This window comes from Plectropomus leopardus, chromosome 10, assembly GCF_026936395.1.
Source record: "Plectropomus leopardus strain MGB_pleo_1.0 chromosome 10, ASM2693639v1, whole genome shotgun sequence".
NCBI lineage: Eukaryota > Metazoa > Chordata > Actinopteri > Perciformes > Serranidae > Plectropomus > Plectropomus leopardus.
Window position 1 is genome coordinate 5,328,356 of NC_142185.1, and position 21,055 is coordinate 5,349,410.

The window sequence follows — 21,055 nt, forward strand, 5'->3', positions numbered from 1 at the left end:
TGAGTTAAAATTTCACGCAAATGTCTAAAAGGATACAATGATGAAATAATGCCATTTTGTATCCAAGAGGTTAATGGTCAACTTTATGTTCTCATCATAACATTCTGCAAAAACACTTTTCTGGACATTACTTTAACATCATAAGCACAGACAATAACAAAAATAATATATATTCACATTACATCAGAGGTTTCACCAATAAGTTTTTGTAATAATAAAAAATGTTGCTTTTTTCATTATTTATGAGAGTGAGAGAGAAAAGCACTGAGTTATATTCAATCAAAAAAAGACTAAAAAAGGGGTAAAGAATTTCCCTTTTAAGAAAAAATTAACAACATAATTCAAATATTTGTTACCAGTATTACCATAAAAGCCAATTAAATCTTTGAGGGTAAATCTATAAGTTATATTACAATTATTAAAAATATGACAACTTAAATTGGACCCAAACCTTCCAGTGGAGGGCAGCAGCACCCCTGACGTGCTCTGACTCTACCAAAATTACACAGGCGAAGAAGTAGTTTCCGATGCAACAGCTAGGCATCAACATGCCTACTGCTGTGATTATGGAGGAAAATTTTGATAAATTATTAGAGCAATGCGAAGCTCAAGAGCTCGAGGTAAGCGCTAAATCGCGAAATTGATTATTTCTTGTGGCAAGAATAAATGTTGTCTCATATGTGTGCTCGAAGGACTGGTGGTAGTGTTTCGGGCAGTTAGCCTGTGACCGGTTTTGGCTAACGTTATGGCTTAAAAGCTAGCCTGTTTTCATTAGCTTCAGACACTGTCAAATTAACTCGTACAATGAGTAAACTTTAGCTCCTGGTTGAACCCGTGCCAAGCTAATAATGGCAAAAAAATTGTGTCGACGTTCAAACTGTCTATTTAGCGTCACTGTCTGTTTTTTTACTTTTGCTTTTAGCAGGTAGCAGTTACGAGTTAGCTTGTAAGCTAACCCTAGATAGCCTGAGAGCTCTTCGTGTTGTTGGTAAACATAGCTAAAGTTACTGCTAGTATTACAGTACTATTTTACGTAGGTTCTTATTAAGTATAAGCTATTGTCTGGTTTACTGTGTGGCGTCAGGTAACAGTGTAAGGTAGGGACTAATGCTACATAATATTAGCAGACAGAAAGGCAAATTTACGGGTGTTTTCTGTCTGTGGCACAGTCTCAAGCTAAGAGTACTTTGCTATTATCCCTTACCGAACCATCTTTACAGTATGCAGCATAAAATGTTATTGCTAAAATAGCTTTCTTTTGTGATTATCTGTAGCTTTGAACTCTAAAATCTCACCTGCATTTGTTTTGAACAGGCTCCAGGGGGCATTGCAACTCCTCAGGTCTACGCTCAGCTGCTGTCGCTCTATTTACTCCATAATGACATGTAAGTCTGTCTGTGTCCGTCTGCAGTGTCCTCCAGGGGTCTCTGTCTTTATCTACAGTGGGTTTTTAGGATTTGGGTCATGGACATGGTTTCATTTTTTTTTTTTTGCTTCATTGATAACCCATATTTTGCATATTCGTTTTCCTTCTACAGCAAAGAAATACAAAACATCCTTCTTTAAAAATAACTTTGCAAACAAATTGGAGTGTCATTGTTTCTCCTTTATTTTTCTGTGCTATGACCTTTTGTAGGTCAGAGTGTATGGATTGCTTCACAAATAATGCATTAGGTTTGGGAATGGATATGTTTGTGGTAAACTTTACAAGACTGAGAAACAGCTTTTATCCCAGAGCTGTGGCCTCCATTGCCCCACTCCAACCATAACAGACAATGTCATACATGCACTACCGACGCTGCCTTCTATTTATTTATTACTTTTTACTTTTTTTACTAATTACATTTTACTTTTTCTTTTAATGTCTTTTTATTCGTATTGAGAGAGGCCAAACAGAGTTTCACTTTACATTTGTATAATGACAATAAAAGATTCATCATCAAGATGACTGATGTTTGTTCAGTTATATTATATCAGTGCAAACATTGAGTTCTATCATTGCAGGCACCTGCAACTTAGTTCTGTTTATTGTCTAACTTGCTGATGTGTTTCCAACAGGAATAATGGCAGATATCTCTGGAAACGGATTCCACAAGCAATAAAATCGGTAAGCTTAATAAAAGATGTGTAGACAATGCTAAAGAAATATTACTAAAATCAGGTTCAGTATGATAGGATGATCAGCGTGAATGGAAGAGCAGCTGCTATGAGTGCAAACATTTGATTTACTTTTTTGTTTTTGTTTTATTATTTTTATTCATTTACTTTTTACCTTTTTCCAGATAATTTTCTTGTAACTTTTACTAACATCTTATTGATTTTGTGGCCATTTTTAGTTGCACGTCACCTTCTTCCCATGTTTTTGAAATAAACTAAGCGAATGTGCTCTGGTTTCAGAGGTTTAATCAAGCTATACAAACAGTATTTAATGCAAAACATTTGTTTACCCCCCCATGACCAACTTTGGCCATTATAGAAAAATAGCTTAACCGTAAATATATGATAACTCGTTGTTTGTGTCCAGCTGCCACCTTGAGTTGTCTGATTGCATAAATGCTGGCAGTTCATAACAATTCCTATCAGTAATTTGTCAGATGCTCAATTGAAGGCTGTGACTGTCAGACTGTATAAGACAAAGCCTCATGTTGCATAAACACTATACGACTCTGTGTTTTAAATGGCATTTGAAACTGCACAGGACAGTTGAAAATTTGAACCATAGTGATACAATATCGTCAGAATTTGGGTGTGCCTGCTCTTTGCTGTAGCATTACAAACACAGCATTGTTAAGTGCTTAAGTACTTAAGGTTTTTGTAATACTTTCTTACTTGTTGTTTACAGGCAAACCCTGAGTTAACATCTATTTGGGCTGTCGGCCAACGCATTTGGCAGCGAGACTTTCCAGGGATCTACACAGCGATCGCAGCTTACCAGTGGTCAGAGAATATCCTTCCGGTCATGGAGGCTCTCCGAGGTAACAACAAAAACAATGTCTTATCTGACCCACTCTCATTCCTTTTAGTGTCATTAAGCTTTATAGATTATTAAAACACTTCAAAAATTACGTTGATGTGCTGAAAACAGTTTTAGCTGCAATCCAACCCAGAGGAGAGCACATGATGGAAAACTTAGAGATTGAATTTGACTATTCATACCATCATGTCATTTCCAGCAGTTTTATTTATTTATTGCTTTATTTAGCATGGAAGGTCCCATTGACATACAAGATTTCTTCTTCCAGGGAGTTCTGGATGGAATATCAGTGTTTACTGTGTAAACACAATACTGAATGACTCAGTTTACATGCTCACATAATTACAGGGATATTTTCTGATAATGTAACAGAATATCTAAACAAGCTTGCTTTGGCTTAATTTCACACATCACATTCTTACACTTTGAGAAACATCCCTGTATGATATCATTGCTGCCATGCTCCCAGTTGTTTTGGCCTCTGTATCATGTGATGGTTGTCTTGTGCAAGAGTTTAAGAATAGCCTCTCCCTCATGTTTACGGTACTTCTTGTTGATGTGTCATGGAGGCTGACGTAGAACATGTCATAAGACACTTGGACAACCATTGACAAGTACTGCTGGGTGGATTTGGTAAACGTGGGAAAATAATAGTTTAAATGCATTTTTTAAAATCATTTAGAAGGTTTTTGATGGAGCAGGTTTAAACAGGGCAGCAATATTCGCCTAAGAAATTATTAAATAAAGTTCTTACTATAAGTAGATTGGCACGTACTATGGTTTTCTTCACAATGAACAATATTAAATCAGTTGTTTGGACAACAGTATTTGCTGATATGACACAGCAAGCCATGATATATGATGCTGATTTGATTCAATTCAGGTGTCTATGGTCAATATGAGACGATATCTGTAAATATCGTTGCTGTCTTTCCTTTGCTGCTTGCCATTTGGCCTTTTACACAGCGATAGTGCTGTGAGGCCGTTACAGAGTTGCACCGCTTTTGCATTTTTATACAGAGCGAAACAACTGTGTGATTTTAGTCAGCATGCCGGCCCCGCGAAATAAAAAAAAACATACGCATGGGCAGCACTTTATGAACACTAACAACGGCATAACGTGGCAATAGCAATCATTTACCTTCCCTGTCAGATGGCAGCTGATCTCATCGTCTGTTCGGGAGGCAAGCAGTTCCAGAATCTCACAGTTTTCCCAATTTTGCTGCACAGTCACCATAAACTTTTATAAGTGTCTGAGATTTTAAAAACAGGATTGCTTATTTTTTGACCACTAAATGATCTTGTCTGGCCTCTGAACACTGCTAATTTTAGTTGTTAAACTGGCTGATTGTTTCAAGTCTTATGTTTTTAGAACTATTTATGTAGTTTTTTTTTTAACTTTTTGTTTATTGTATTCTTAGTCCGCCTGTTCTTTTATGTGAAATTCATCATGCTGCTGTCTTGGTCAGGAGTGATTTTTAATTTCAATGGGACTATTACTTGTTAAATAAAGGTTGAATTAATTAAACAAAAAAAAACACTACCTCCTTTGCAGGCTCCAAGGCGAAACAACTCTTCCCACGATAGTAACTTTTATATAGAACGTTGAGGCGGCATAACACTGATATTTCCACTTTGAACAGGCTGTGTAAAAGGGGCCATTGTCTGCCTGGTGCTAGGCTGCTAGCACTTTTTGAATATTTAGCAAGGAGGCATGCTTGGACTGAAATGATGAGACAGACGTACCATAGGCGGGATTTTTTTAAACACATCAGTCTAGACTGATGTATTGCTACACCCCTATTAGTTTCTTTTTAGACTTTCTGTTGACTAAGCTGCAAAAATAACAGTTTGTGGTCCATTTAAATAACCACTTGGTCACAAGCAACTGGCAAGTCCCGACAGCTTATAGGCCATAATGTGCGATAAACATCAGGCTATAAAATGAGAGAAATGGCACCAAATGGGCTTCATTACTAGAGCTCAAGTGATGTCTTAGAATTTCTCAGTTCATCTTGTACTGTTAAAAAACCCTAACATACACAAAACATACACAAAGAAACAAAGAAAAACAAGTAGCAAATATTCATATTTGAAAAGCATTTATCAGCAAGTACTTTTTCTTAAACAGAATAGCAACCTAAAGTTTATGTAATTGATAATTTAATAAAGCAAAACTAGTCATCAAAACTGTCAGTCATCTATTGATTAACATCATAGGTCAATTTAAATTCAGACATTAATTCCAAAAATATTTTGTAAAGTTATAAAGCTTCTGCTTTTACTGTAACAAACAAAACAGTTTATGTAACTAGTAAACCAGGTACCTTACAACAAGTCAACAAGGATAAAACGGTGAAAACAACACAGGAGTCACAGGATGTTGACATTGAGTTGTTTGCTCCTCTGAGCCAGTCACATGGAACCTGGTTGTCTCTGCTCAGTGCACCTCTTCTGTCACTGTAAGGGGGGACACAGTGCCCACTGGGACAAGTGACACATGCAGCACTGGGTAGGAGGGGGCCATTTCTGTGAAAAGATCCCGAGGCAGCAAGCAGGCAGGAATGTGTGCTCCGGTTGGTGGAAAGGATCAGATGTCACCAGCTGTGAGGGGCTGGTATAAAGGACAGAGCTGCCAGCTCTTAGCCAGAATAGATATCAGCATTTGACAAATAACAGCACACACTGAGGATAAGCTCGCAGCCTGCCTTTTATTTTGGTAACCTTCTGAAACGGACAGACGGAGTGAAGCTTTTAGTTTTCTATTGTGAAAACTAGGAAACTTTCTGTTCTAATTGAAGGCAGAGACTTTACCAAAATGGACGTTCAGAGGACAGGCTCTATGGTGCGGCCCCCAAGCCCCATGGATAGCCTGGAGAAGCAGCTGAGCTGCCCCATCTGCCTGGACATGTTCACCAAACCTGTGGTCATCCTGCCCTGCCAGCACAACTTGTGCCGTAGTTGCGCCAGTGACCTGTACGACTCACGCAACCCATACCGCTTCTCCGGCGGTGTCTTTCGCTGTCCTACCTGCCGTTTTGAGGTTGTGCTTGACCGCCATGGTGTGCATGGGCTCCAGCGTAACCTGTTGGTAGAAAACATCATTGACCTCTATAAGCAGCAGCAAGAAGGCAGCGGCAGTGGAGGCACAGAAACCACCCTGAAACCAAAAGAATCCAAAGAACCGATGTGCCAAGAACACGAGGATGAGAAAATCAACATCTACTGCGTGACTTGCCAGACACCCACCTGCTCCATGTGCAAAGTGTTTGGCCAGCATAAGGACTGCGAGGTGGCACCTTTAGCAAGTGTTTACCAGGCCCAGAAGGGTGAACTGAGTAACGCCATCGATACCCTGGTGGCCAGCAATGGCCGCCTGCAGGCCCTGCTCAACCAGATGGAAGACGCCTGCCGTGCTGTGCAGGACAATGCTCAGCGTGCCAAACAAGGGCTAGCTGAACGCTTTGACCTGCTATATGCTGTCCTGGAAGAGCGCAAGACCGTTCTCTTAGAGCAGATTGGTAAAGAGCAAGACGAAAAGGTGGCGGCTCTGCGGGCTCTGGCGCAACGTTACGGCGAACGATTGCAGAGTAGTACCGAGCTCACAGACACGGCTGTGAGGGCGCTGGAGCAGGGCGGCGCTGCTGAGTTTCTCTTGGCCTCCAAGGGCCTCATCACGAAGACCAAAGATGCAGCTAAATGCTCGCTGGGGGAAGAGAGGCCAGAGCCTGGCTTCGAGAAGATGGACCACTTCACTTTGTCGACAGAGCATGTTGAGGCAGTCCTGGCAAAAATGGACTTTGGAGTGGGTGATGATGATGAATTTGAGGATGCAGAGGAGGAGGAGGAGGAATAATGAAAACTGAAGTAGTTATGGACTTGTAGGAAATAATGAAATATGTGCGTTTGAAGGGTGAAGTGTTTATGGCAGGGACGGCCATTGAGGTTGAAAGAATTGTAAAGTTACGGTGGATTTGGGCTAAAATGGCTTGCCCTTACTTTCAGTGCAATATTTAATTTCAGTGTCATACCTTTTCTTAACTTCTTTTTATACTTTTTTACTTTTAAGCCAGTGAAATGGAGAAACTGATCTAGATAAATGAAAATGTAGAACATCTGAAGATTGATGACACATTGTTTTCCTCATATGTAGCTCATGGAAGTAGTTCTTTGTGTTTTTCCTCACTTTGTCGACGTTTGTGTTGAATTGGTGATCAGCTGTTCTGCCTGTATTCACCAAATCTGTCTTTACTGGAATGTGGAATAAAGCTGCATGGAGTTAAACATCTATTTGATTTATTGCTAAACTAAAAGTTAAGGGAACATATAATGGAAGAAAACATAAGTATTATTTTCGTCGTATAGATTTTCCTTGGAGTGCATCCATGAAAATATTTCCCAGTCTGCTGCTGCTCTTACTTGGCAATAGGCTGCATTTAAAAATAAAAGCCCTTGCCATGTCCTGTCTGCTTTGCCTTTGCTGGTGAAAAGTGGGGGCTATTTTTAAGAGGTGAGAGGGTGAGAAATGATAGCGGCCCTGGAATAGACTCAGGGACTGACAGGCCAGGTCCTGTTTCTCCTCCATAAAATTCCCAACCTCCCACTCATGGACGTCTTGCTCAGCAGCTCCGACCCCAGCTCCGGAGTGTCAGGACATACTAAGAAAGGCCGGTCCAGTTGCCACGCGAGTCATCTCCAAACGGTCAAGAGGCCATGGTAAAAATACACGTCTGCCTGGGGACTGGGTTACAAAAAAACCCCCGGAGATGACCTGCTTGGCCGTGTTTTGCTCAGAGTCATTATTTCTTTTCTAATACATAACCACAGAAGCAGTTTTATGAAGTTTGATATGTGTTTTACTTTTAACAGATGGGAGTTTTAACGGACTAAAAAGGGGAAGAACATCTTTGGTCAATATTCTTTGTAGTCATCAAGGATCCATATTATGTCTTAAAAGGCATTGAATTCATTAATCTAGATTTAAAGCTTTAATTATTATTAAATTGACTTTAGTTTAATGAATCTTTTTTTTCTGATGTCGCATTGTAAAATCTCAAAGTAATTGGTAACATCTCTTTTTTTTGGGAATTAATTTGTTAAATTCCTCGTCTTAAACTCCTCATGATGGGAATCCATGCAGTGGAAATCTCATCATGCAGTTTGAGAAACACAAAGTCGTCCAGAAAACAGGCCAAAAATGCCAGATATTTCCCCATTCTTTTGATAACCATTTGCGGAAAGTGGCTTTTAAAATAAAGAAATCCTTAAAAGTCTTAAATCTAGCTTGCCTAAAGCTGTAGGAATCTTGCTCATTCATCAATAGTGAGACACAATCACAGTGACAAAACAGTAGAATTTCTTCCACATTTTCTGGAACCGCACTATTAAAATTATCAGTTTTAATCATCAAAGTGTCTAAATAAGGACTTCAGATTTGACTCTACAACCATAACTTTGATTAAAACCATAACAAAATAAAAATGAAGTACTTTCTAACACAATCGGTGCATAAACACTGATTTGACGTAGCTTTCCATGTTAATATTTCCAGTCATTCCATCTCTTTTTTTGGGCAAGTACAAAAACAGGGAGAACAGGAAGCCCCTTGGACAGCAGAATGAAAATGCTCTCTTGACAAATCTCCGGCCTTCCCCTCACAGCTGTCTTTTCTCATCCCACTTTTGTTATTGTTACTGCTGCTAGCTGCTGCAGCAGACCGGGGGCTGACTGTTGGTACACATAAACCGTTGCTAGGCTATAAAACTCCAAAGGCCACAACCCTGAGGCATTTATGTGATAGCTGCAGGAGCTGAAGGGAAAACGTGGCGGTGTACAGTACCACGCTGTTGTGAGGCCCCGTCACTCTCAGAGTTATCTCCACAAACTGCAGCACCACGTCGAGTCAGGACAGATAAATGTGCCAGCTTTGACGGTTTGGAGGCCGAAGCCAGTGCCTGCTGATAAAGACCTCAGTTGTTGAGTGTAAGCACTGCATAGCAAAGTTCATGATTCATGATCTATTTTGAAGTGTTCTTGATTGTGGAAAATCTTCATTTCTTATTTGTTTTAGCTCACAAGTTCATTATCAAATCAAAGGTTACCTAACAACAAATGCATCGTTTAATTTAAAACAAACCCAGATGCTAGAAGCACTCAAAGACACACAGCAGGCATTGTTTTTACTCAGAATAGCTTCATTTAATTTCAATCCCAGGCCAATTCCTCTAACTTGTTAAGTTGTTTGTGAGCTTGTGCTTGTTTTGGGCGAGGAACAGAGGGAGTGGTGAGAGGAAGCCACTTCCCAAACTCAAACACTCACAATTACCATAAACAAAATGTGAAGATGGAAAACTTGTAAGAACAGGAAAAAACATGGAATAAGAAATGCAGACCTTGAGCATTCTCTTGACATTTTACCAAAATCTACTCACCTCTGACTGCTAATGATCATAGCAGAGTATTACTTAAAAAAAGCCTCTGGCTCCACAAATGCTACCTGTCATTCCTGATTTTTATTCATAGTAAATAACCTCTCCAGTCTAGTCGCTAATAAACAACTTTTATGTCTGAGAAACGCGACCTTAAGGCCTGATCCACATGGACACAGGTACACAACTAAGTTTTGGCCTTTCGTCCACAGGCAGGCTATTTAGATTACTGAAAATGGAACTTTTGTCAGATTCTTTTGAGGGTGAAGAATTTCAGAAACTCAGTTTTCAGGGTTGACCTGAAGAGAAACATTTTTTTGGTTTGTAATGTCAAAGTGTGCGGCGTTGTTTCCTTTGTGAGACGTTGGGAATGAGGTGATATTTCATACAACATCTGACATGGCCAAAAAACTGCTGGCTCTAACCTTGCCAACAGGACCTTTTACATGTTTACACGTTAATGTATACTTAGACACAATGTTGAGTAACAGAGGCATCAGAATCTATACGATGGAGGTCACTGCTCCAGGTAGCCTTCTGATGATTGTTTTTTTTCAGCCCTCTGATTGGCCAATATCCTCAGTCTTCGTGTGGTCTTATAGTTTGTATATGTCGCTGCCTGATGGTTTGGCATACTCTTGATTGCTCCTCAGTTGTGTTTTTGCAGTTTTATTCGTGGCAGCTGTGGCTTAGGAGGTAGAGTGGTCATCTGCTAATCAGTAGGTTGTTGGTTCAATCCCTAGCCCTTATACTCTGCATGTTGAAGTGTCCTTGGGCATGATACTAAACCACCTCAAGATTTTATTTTAACTACTTTTGTGGAAGGGATGCCCATTTGGCAACCCCTGAGGCTGAAAAATGAGGCCAACAGGGATGTGCCAAAAATGCATCTCTGTTAATGGCTACTTGAGGCTGGCTCCAGAAATGTATCAATCCTCATAGACTCATATGCTAAAATACCCAAATTTACAGCAGAAATAAACATGTATACACCCTGGTACAAAAAAATGGTTTTGGCCGCTACGGCATTTTATCCATACTATATGGTCTTATCTGACTCTAAAAAAACGAACATGGCAAAGGCAGAAATATCGAACTTGAGACTTCAGAACAGGAAATTCGGAGATTGGAATCATCAGTCAGAGACCCCTAAGTTGACTGGGATTGCTTCAAGTTTTTGTTTGTTGGTTTGGGTTTTTTTGTTTTGCTAATCAGCCTACTGTGCAGTGTACCTGTGGAAACATTTTGGTCCTCAGATTTTGCTGCAGAGTATGTGCTCTTGACTTTCACTCGGGGAGTTGCAAACATGCAGGCAGCAGCACAGAGGACGAGAAAGGAGAGACCCTCTGTTAAGAAGTGGTGAATTTACAACTCACAGCAACTTAATACAATTCAGTGCTTGGCTTTTAGTGTCCATAAAAAAAGTTGTTGCAGATTTCCAACACGCTGATAGCGTAGTTAGTTTCTATACTACATAAAGTGAAGATTGCTACCACACTAAATGTCTCACGGAGCTTGTTAAAACTTCAAACTTTATATGGAAAACAAAACAAAACATTTATTATTTGTATTGAACAGCCAAATCCAGTTTGAATCGCATAATTTTGAATTATTTTTACAATTCATGACGAGGCCTTAAATACCATGTTAAATTACATAAGAACATGCTGTGTAAGTTAATAAGTTGCTCTTGCCCATATAATATATATACACATATATAGAACCAGAGCACAGTTTTAGCATGTGTGCACTCCATATTTACCTGTCTGATATTAATGTCCCTGTGGTTCATGCCTCCTTCACAGAGAGCACACGGCAAAGGGCGTACAGTCTAGTGGCCCAGGCATACACTTCCATCGCAGCAGATGACTTCGCTGCCTTTGTAGGATACTCTGTGGAAGAAGCAGTAAAGGGTATGATTGAATTTGATGTTATACCATCACTATTATTGTGTGAAAAGAATTCAAAAGACCACTTTTAAGTAATAATAACAGCTGTATCTTTGCAGTATTAATACAGAGGTTTAATGCAGCTTATTTCTATTACATAATCATATATACATTTGGTAATAAGAGTATTTTCTTCTCCTTCCTCCCCTCTGTCTTCATCAAAAGGTGTGGTGAGCCAGGGCTGGCAGGCAGACCCGGCGACCAGGATGGTGATGCCCAAAAAACCAGGTAGGTGGCAGTATTGCTCTATAAAATCATTCATACTCAACATCAGTCCACTGTTCTGTTTCTCCTCACAATAAATCCTGCGCCCTCCTTTCTTGCTACTCTTGTCCTATATTTTATGAGACACATATACATAAAAATGAAAGAGAGCAGTGATTTAAGAGTCATTTTAATCTCAGTGAAAGACGGATGACATTTTCCTTTTCAAAGAATCTCCCTTGTCTAATGTCCATATTTCCAAAGAATCCGTCTTCCATTTCCTGTTTCTTCATCTTCTCCTGTGCTTTCTTATTTTGGCAAGATTCTTATCACATTATCATGTCCTCAAGCACTGAGTCATGGATTGGGCTTCGTGCGCAGAATGGAAAAGTATGGTATTTGATTTTAGTAATTTCCTGGTCTGGATAAGTGTGGAATAAAAAAAAAAATGTACTATGGAAAAATATTTGTGAATATTGCTCCTATTCTGTTTTCTGAAATATCCGAAATATCTAAACATAAATTGATCACACAAGAATAGTGTTTTTCAAGGCCAGCACAGCCAAAATAGCCTGTACGTCACTGCCTGTAAACAGCTCTGCCCCAAGTGCGTTATAACTGAACCCAATCCAAACTTCACGAGCACATTCGTTTACAAAAAGGAGAGTAATATCTTTGAATTGCATATGTACATAGCATCACAAATAGCCAAATATTATGACTGTCTGAACATGTATGGGTTATGTAGTGATGTTGTTTTCAGAGAGTAAACAGACAATCTTTTCTGCATCAGGAAATTGTTATAGCTGCGTTCATTGTCGTTTCCATGGTCGCAGTGAATAAACAAGGCTGCAAAGATGCCATGAAAACTAAATTATTTAACTTTTTCAACCCATTGTAGGTTATAATATATATGAGACTTTAAAAAAATACAGAGGGAACTGTGCTCAACAAGGCAGCACACATAAAGTAGCAGGCAACATGCTGCCTGCCCTTCCCACCCCCAAACCAAAACACTCCAGTGAGACATGCTGGGAGACACGCTACACTGAGTGAACTCATTACAAGATGGTTAGTAATGCCATAAGCAGACCAGATTCAAAAGATACTCTGGTTACGTACAGGTCTGGCCTCTTGAGCCACTTTGTTTTTGCTGTGAATTATGAGTACAATGGTGTGAGAGAGTGGTAGACTAAAAATGTTATGTTGCAACTGCTACAGAATATAACTTGCATTAGTTGGAGTACACGCAGTTGGACTTCTTTTTGCAAAGTGGGGCCTCCAGGGAATATTCATTTATGGGAAAAGGAGGGAGACATATACCCGTTTCCCTCCAAAAGTAGCATGTACACATGGGTTTAGGCTATAGACTGCTTTCCCATTGCTAATAGAGCAGAGCTGTGTACATGGCTCTGCAGCAGACGAGTATGACTTAAATGTGTATGTGTGTGTGTGTATGTCTCATTGCATACTTGCAGGCAAAGGAACTGAAGTTTGCATGAATGCCAATTTTAACCTTTCCCATTTCCTTAAAAAACAAATATTAGTGTTTTTTTGTGCAGTGGGAATGAGGCTATAGCTAGCTGGTAAAATGTCTGTGGTAATTCCGTTTTGAAACTTAATGGTTCAATATTCTTCTTGTTCTCATATAAAGTAGTGCAAGGGCTGATGCAAAGGGTTGCTCCACTGCATCATCGAGCAGGCCTTTGGCCCCGTCCAAAACATCCTGGACACAGAAATGACGAAAAACTGTTTAACAGTCTAAATTTACAATTCAGTACTAAGTAGTTCCCACTTTTTTTACATAATTTAAATCAGTGTTTTCTAACATGTATAATGCATTGATTGATGCATCGATATGCATGTCAGATGTTACTTTACCCGGACTTTCAGAATTCAAGAGACAAGGACATTTCTCTGAAATTCCACAAATAGAATTCTTTCTTTTGTTTATATTTGTATGTAACTACAGTACTACATTTAACATTTTATAAGGAGATGTTTTTGTCGTGAAGATGACACCTCATGAGATGGGTCCCACTGGTTTAGCTCCATCATTGCTCAAAGTCAACATATATCATGCTTTGAAATTCAAATTAAAATGCAAGAAAAAATTCTGGCATCTCTGCTTTTTTTCTGTATCAAAAATTAGGGATACATGATATTACATTTTTTGCTGATATTTTATATGCCAAAATAAAAACAACTTCTTTGACCAATAACCAATACCAACATCAATATGTCAATTTTTATCTGCACCTAATTTAAGTAATCATCAAGTCTCTTCTGTAGTGGAATAAGCATCATATTATGCATATTCTTTTTGTGATGGCCCACCAGCAAACAGATTTAAGTAATATTCATTCATTGTGCAAAATAAGAAAAATACTTGATGATGTTTTGTACATGTTCACTTTGCCAATTAAAAAAACCAAAACATTTTGGTTTGTGACATCAGCAGAAATCAGCATTTTATTTAATTTTAAAGCCAATATCTGGTGATACCCATGGTGTGCTGATATCAGCGTGCATACCTAAAGAAAATTTACCATACCATGATACCACTGTATCGTATCGACCAGAACTCAGAATTATGTGAACAGATACACCCCAATAATAACATACATTTTAACAGTTACGTTTTACAGAATAAACATCTTGTTATATGTAGTCAGATATAAAGTCTGGTCATCAGAGAAGTGTGGAACACTACGGAATCAGAAATGAAAAATGTGTAGGAACCCTGATCTATCTTGTTAGAGAAATTTGCTGATTTATGCAAACAGCCGAGGAGGAGGTTGTGGTATGTCCTGCTCCCTGTAATCATCAGACATAACTGCTGAAGCATCTGCTGCGCACATGTCCGAGCGCAACACGCTAACCCGCTCACCATTAATTCCCACGTCTGCTTCCCCCCCAAAGCGCCACTGGGACTTAATAGCGCTCAGTAATTTAGGCTGTGGAGTGGATCTCACACAGGAAATCCTTCTGGTTGGGGTGAATGTAAAGTTGTTGTAATGATCTCGAGGCTGAACAACTCTCAGGCACATGTGCAGACTCTGTTGTTAAACAGGTCAAGCGGCAAGCTCGGGTGTCCACCGCGCGGTTAACTTGAAACCTGCGACCTGCTGAGTGCGTCTGAGTTAGAACACGTGGGCTTTAGACACCAAGTTAAAGCTGGCGGGATGGAGGGAGATCGATGGTACTTGGCACGACAAGGAATCCCCCTCTGACTCAGCCTCTCCTCCTCTATCTTTTTCTCCTTTCTCTCAACAGATCCTCCCCCAGTCTCATTGGTTCCAAATGAGCAGCAGTTGGCTAGACTCACTGACTACGTGGCTTTCCTCGAGAACTGATAACCCACCACAACTACTGCCACCTCTTTTTTTCACTGGCTTGGTACAGAGGGAGAATACAAAGTGTGGGCAAATCCTTCCTCCAGTCTCACTCCCTGATACAGATGTACCAAAAACACACCCATCGTCTTGCATGAATGCCGCAAGCTCTTCTCCAAGACCTGCCTATTTATGTTCAACAACTAAAATAGCATCCCCTTTTAATTCATTTGTTGAAAATTGGTTATCTTTAAGATGTTGTATTATATTCTTTTTTACCTTAACAACAGACCTCCCACGCAATAGAAACACACAAACTTGTATGTACAGTTTGTCCATTCAGTTTTAGCACTTAAAGGTTGCCTTGAAGCTAATTTTGTCAGGTAACAGAAGTCTTGGCATGCATGCATCAATATGTGGATATCAGTCCTCAGACCTCATTTTTTTGAAGTTTATGTTTTGACTGGTGAATAAATATTTTGCTGTTTCTAATTTAGTATGCTTTCATTTCTTTTATTCAAGAGCTCTGTTTCAGGTTGGTCTTCTTCACACAGCAGGCTGGGCTCAATCAACCACGATGAATATTTGATTAAATTTAGCCTTTGGGACTTCCCACTGTCACATTTATCTCACATGAAACATGTTTGTTTTCTGGTATAAACAATTTGCACATGGGGAAGAAAATGTGTGAGAAAGCATATTAATGCAGGGTATAGCCACATTAGACCATAAGGAAACTTGATATTGATGCATATAAACAGAATCAGAGCTATTTTGGTTTGTCCACGTGTGTGCTTCACGTGGTATGAGTTGCTTTGGAAAATGGTGGGAGTCAGAGTGACACCAACCTTTCAGTCCATAAAACTGTAATGTCTGTTGCATCACTAAACCCATCAGGTTACACTACTGTGACATGCAGAGCAACTTCACTGTAAGTGCAGATACACCATGTTTCAGGGTGTCCGTTCGTTCCATTACCATTAATGTGATTTTTCAAATCTGGCACAAACGTCCACTTGGACTTAAAAAACTGATTGGAATTTGGTTGCCCTTGACCTTACAACTGTCTCATGTACATGAACACAATATTCCAAGAACACCTTGAGGGAATTACATCCAATTTTGCATGAACATCCACTTTAAGTGAAGGATGAACTTTTAGAATTAGTGGTCAAAGGTCAGGGTCACTGTGACCTTTCCTCCATCTCATTCTTGCAAATGTGATATCTCAGAAACCCCTTTAGGAAATTTCTTCCAATTTGGCACAGACATCCACTTGGACTCAAAAAAAAAAAACTGATTTTAGAATTTGGAGGTCAAAGATCAAGGTCACTGAACTCATCTTACTCACTCTTGTGAACACTATATTTCAAGCCCATATTGCAGGAATCTCTTCAAATTTGGCACACAAGTCCATTTGTATTCAACAATCAACTGATTTGAATTTGGTGTTCAAAGGTCAAGGTCACTGTGACCTTGCGTCCGTCTCGTTCTTGCAAACGAAATATCTCAAACACCTTGAGGAAATTTCTTCCAATTTGGCGCAAATGTCCAGTTTGACTCAACAATGAACTGACTATAACAACTATAACTCAGGATTTAATATGGAAACCATAGCTGTGTTCGAAATCATCCACTCATTCACTCACTCCCTATCCACTACATCGTGTATATGATGTAGTGAACTACATCATATACACGATGTAGGGAACGACGGCGGGAGGAGAATTCGGACACTACACGGTAATTTCCTGAATGTGGTTGCGTCAGCAGATGCGCCATGGTTATTCAACTATAAATACCATCATACTAAAAAATACAAATGTAATGTTCAATCAGGAATGACAAATATGAATTCTGAAATTTCTTTTATTGATGAATATGCACCACTAGAATATATCCCATCCATGCAGAGCCGCATTTCTTCGGCCGGAGAACAGCTGGTTGTGCTTAACACGAAGCTTAATAAGCTTCTCAACATCTTCATCAGTCCCTTGGAACAAGAAACAGAAAAGCATTTATTTTTCTCACACACCGCCAATTGGGAAAAGAGAACAAAACGCTATGATCAGATGTGAGCGGGTGTGCGGGTGTCTGCTCCTAGCTAGAGCTGCAACTACCGGCAAGCCCTAGCATTAGCCTTAGCGTTAGCGTTAGCTTGCAGATACAAATAACAAACCGGATGCTTCTCCACCAACAAATCCGCTCGTTATGACAATTCGCAACCCTTAAAAGGCATAAAACCACGCCACTAAAGTATTACACGCATCAAATGTGTATATTGTTATGTTACTTAAATTTATATACAAAAGCGGCGGTTGGTGCAGCGGCCATCGTCTCCTTCTTCTCCTCTTCCAAAACACGACCGCATTGCATTGTGGGATACGGAGCACAAAGTAGTGTACATTGCTTGTTCACTCAATTTTGCGGTGCATTGTGGGTGTTTTCTCATCCACTACATAGTGGATGAAATTAATCGCGGAGAATTCGAACAACACTACAAAATGGCGAACACACTATATAGTGCACTACATCCGTGATAGGGGGTGATTTCGAACACAGCTCATGACAAACTTTCAAGCAAATGTCTTAAAGGAAAACATGGTGATGATGTTGTTAAATATCCAGAAGGTCAAGGATCAAACTTACTTTGACATCATAATGTTCTCCATAAAGTTATTACTTAACGTCACGGTTAACAGAGGCCTGCAGATACCAAGTGGTGATTATATTTTGTACAAGTCATCATTATGTAATTAAGCTTGAATTAAAGTAAAAGGATTGACATTTTATTTTGAAAAGGCATATGTGGCTTCCATCTGTTCATCAGTGCTACAAAATGGATGTCTGGTGGTGATTTTTTTCCTTTTCTTTAGTCTCCATTGCATCCTGTTTTGAAAAAAAATTGAAACATACACTACTTTATACTTATTTGATCTACGGTTGCTTGAAGTGCCAGACATTTGATGTGTTTAGTATGAAATCGCATTCATCAGAGCCATATTTGCATGGCTGCGGTGGCAAGGAACTCCTTTATTTCCTGACATGGTTTGCTTTGTTTTGAAAATAGCCTCGTTGGAGACGACTGCAAATGTAAACATCGACATTCGGTTTACATTTGCTGAGGGCGTTTCAACATGCCTACCTTGGTCGGCCTAATTTAGTAACAATCAAGGAAAACATCTTCCTATCATCCTTTCTTTCATGCTTCATGAACCTGTCTTTTTTTGCACAGTGAGTAAAGTAGTGAATGCATCTATCTGTTTCAGATTGTTCTGGTCTATATATAGAAATGTTTATGCTTTGCTGTGCATTTGCTGTATAAACATGTGTTGGCTTAAACCCATGTCCAGACATGTGCAGAAGCAGTGTTGGCGTTGTGACAGCACAGCATGTCAGAGTCAGTCAGCTCAAGTGTGAGAAGGTAACTGACTCTGATCACTCCTCTGTATGTCACAACAGTACTAAAAACAGACTCGTACACAGATGCACATGCACATACAAAGATCTGTGGGACTGATGAAACGCTGAGCTGAAATTACACAGCCTGAGATATGCGAAATATACTTTTTACATGTACTGATGTGGATCCCCTCAGTGTGTTTCCAGTGTGAAAATCAAAGTGCATGTTTTACTGTGACAACTGTCCTGTACTAACTAAATGTGTTTGGGAGGATTCACAACTAAAAATGATGAAAAGACATACAGGCAGTCCCTTTTTTACAGCATCAGACATCCAGATCACCAGGTCCATTTCCTTGTGCGGTAAATGAAATTGATATGGCTGGTTAGTGCAGGTGGTTAGAGCATGGTGCTAATAATGCCAAGGTTTTGGGTTTGATCCTTGTAGGGCCCAAACTTACCTTACAAGGCAGGATTTCATTACAGATTTACGTAAAACTTAAGCAATATTTTGGAAATGTCGATAAAACACAATTGTGAGATGACTGCGTTTCCATTGAATGATATGTGACTTCTCTGGTGATAACATTTCAAGAAACATGGCGATGGATGTTCAAAATAGTTTTATTTCTATTGCAGCCACAGCAATAGCTGTCATTATTTCCAATCCAAGGCCACGTAGGTGTGTTATGGAGCGATAATGGAAAGGCGAGCCCCTTACATGTGGGAGTGGCCACATATGAGGGATTTCATGGAGGTGATAGTCCACAATTTCACAGAGGAATCACAGATTCAAAACTTCCAGATGATCGCTCAACTTTTGAAGAGTTATGCGGTGAAATCACACCTCTTGTAGCGCCTGCTGCATCATGAGGGAGCCAGTTCCTACTGACAAGCACATAGTCATAGCATCATGTGACTTATAAAAGACAAAAAAGTGTTTGTATTGTAGTTTTGCAAAATATGGCATTTTTGAATCAAAATGCATGTACAAATGTAGAAATACAGAAATTAAGACATATAGTATATATTAATAGATACCATATCATACCAAAAATACCATGTGGTAGCCCCACTTCTATTGGTGTGTGTTTGTATGTGTGTGTTCACATGTGTGCATGGGTGAATGTGCAGTAAACAGTAATGTGCATTTGATAAAAGCATTCCTCAGCACTTTTAATGTACTTTAAAAGCTGTGAATGAAAGGTTTAGTGTTTGCTGAAACACTGATTTGATGCAGACTAGTAAAGAAATCCCATGCAGCACAAACACGACATCTGAGGCCATCAATGAGTGGAACGAGCTAATTAGAAAAACCTGAGTTTGCGTCCTGCATGTGGACACTAAATCAGTCTTTACAGTTTTGGTGCTCTTTTAAAGCCTTTCAGACCATAAATACTCAGTCACATGATGTGTGCGGATATCCAACACAGCTTTATGAAGCACAAAATACGTCAAGGCGATGTTGTTAACCAACTGGGAGATGCTTTGAAGCAAGGACACCAGGTCATACTGTATTTCCAGAATAGACCGTAAGCATTTTTACTGCTGTGGGTCCAACAGCAGGTTTGATAGTCACATGTTGGTTCAAGGAAGGTCCGTGAGGAGACTTCTCTGTTTGTCCTGCGTGTGTGTGACCTGTATTTCAGCCTAAAAGTAAAGTTCTCCACTGAGCCAAAGAGCAATAACTACTTCCTTAGTAAAGGTCAAAGGTTGTGACCTTATGTTATGTAATACTTTTGTTTGACTAAAGGCAAACTTTTGGTGTGATTTTTCTTTTTCCACTGGTAACTGCTGGTTTCACCACGACATACCAAGACGAGAACGTGCTGTTTAAACAAGTGTTCTGTAATGAGCTGCAGCCGCTGTTACATAAAGAGTTGTCAGCACTTAAATCCGTCTTGCCTTTGCTGCTTTTCTCACAGCTCTGTACAAATGGCCTGCACATTTTTGTCATTTGCATGTTTCTAGGCCAACCTTGCTCCCTTTGAAGTGGCTGAGATCACTGTTTTGCATTATTTGTACAATCATCTTATTTTTGTTTGCAGTGAGCCTCAAGACAGATAGCACTCTTTGGGAACAATTAACATGAACACAGACGCAGTAGAAAAGCAGCAGGAAGAGTTATTGGGAAATTTGGACATTTTGTGGTTCAAATTTTGGTAAGTTTGAGTAAAAAAAGATAACTCACGGGATCTTAACTGAGTAAATGGCCCAGCATCTTTTGCACAGATGTTTTTTTTCTTGTGCACAGATGTGCACAGAGAGCCGGAGGCTTTGGTGAGGTCATTTTTTCCAGAGGTTAAAGGCGACCTCTGCCTTGCATCATATAACATGCCACTGACATGACGCTGTAGAAAACTGCAAGGGTGGTATACAAACACACTTCTTCAAGAGCATGGGCTTTCAAAGTTTAAAACCTCCTGTTTGCATAAAGTAAAATGTTGCCATGGAATCAGCTGTAGGCTACACTCTGAACACTGTTTATTTCAGCCTTTATTTGTGGACAGTTTGGCAAATTGGCACCATTAAAATGCATATTTGTTTGTATGTGGGTTTACAGAAGCAAAAGTGTGTACACACATCGCAACTAAACATGGTGCAGGTGCAGAACCAAAAATGAGTAAATAGTGAAAAGGCAGAAAAAGGCTTGCACGCTGCAGGGCTCCACTTCTTATTCATTTAATGCACCAAAGTCATGTTTTGAGCAACGCCGCTCTTCATCAGACTAGACTGACACTGCGAGACATCGTCTTAAAAATG

General features: G+C 39.6%; 2 protein-coding genes across 2 annotated transcripts; both read left to right on the forward strand.

The window, feature by feature from the left end:
• Positions 1–462: 462 nt before the first annotated feature.
• On the forward strand, positions 463–15,382 carry cops8 (COP9 signalosome subunit 8). Its single transcript, XM_042494623.2, has 7 exons — positions 463–620; positions 1,315–1,385; positions 2,059–2,107; positions 2,843–2,975; positions 11,208–11,315; positions 11,517–11,579; positions 14,832–15,382. The coding sequence occupies exons 1-7, from the start codon at positions 528–530 to the stop codon at positions 14,909–14,911; spliced, it is 597 nt and encodes a 198-aa protein (XP_042350557.1). The 5' UTR covers positions 463–527; the 3' UTR covers positions 14,912–15,382.
• trim63b (tripartite motif containing 63b) lies at positions 5,599–7,258 on the forward strand. Its single transcript, XM_042494622.2, has one exon. The coding sequence runs from the start codon at positions 5,793–5,795 to the stop codon at positions 6,828–6,830; it is 1,038 nt and encodes a 345-aa protein (XP_042350556.1). The 5' UTR covers positions 5,599–5,792; the 3' UTR covers positions 6,831–7,258.
• Positions 15,383–21,055: the final 5,673 nt, after the last annotated feature.

Bases quoted from the DNA above. Each gene is read 5' to 3' on its own strand.
- cops8 (XM_042494623.2), top strand. From the start codon at position 528: ATGCAACAGCTAGGCATCAACATGCCTACTGCTGTGATTATGGAGGAA. The intron at 1,386-2,058 runs GTAAGTCTGTCT...TGTTTCCAACAG, and splicing joins TATTTACTCCATAATGACAT to GAATAATGGCAGATATCTCT. The intron at 11,580-14,831 runs GTAGGTGGCAGT...TTCTCTCAACAG, and splicing joins GGTGATGCCCAAAAAACCAG to ATCCTCCCCCAGTCTCATTG.
- trim63b (XM_042494622.2), top strand. From the start codon at position 5,793: ATGGACGTTCAGAGGACAGGCTCTATGGTGCGGCCCCCAAGCCCCATG.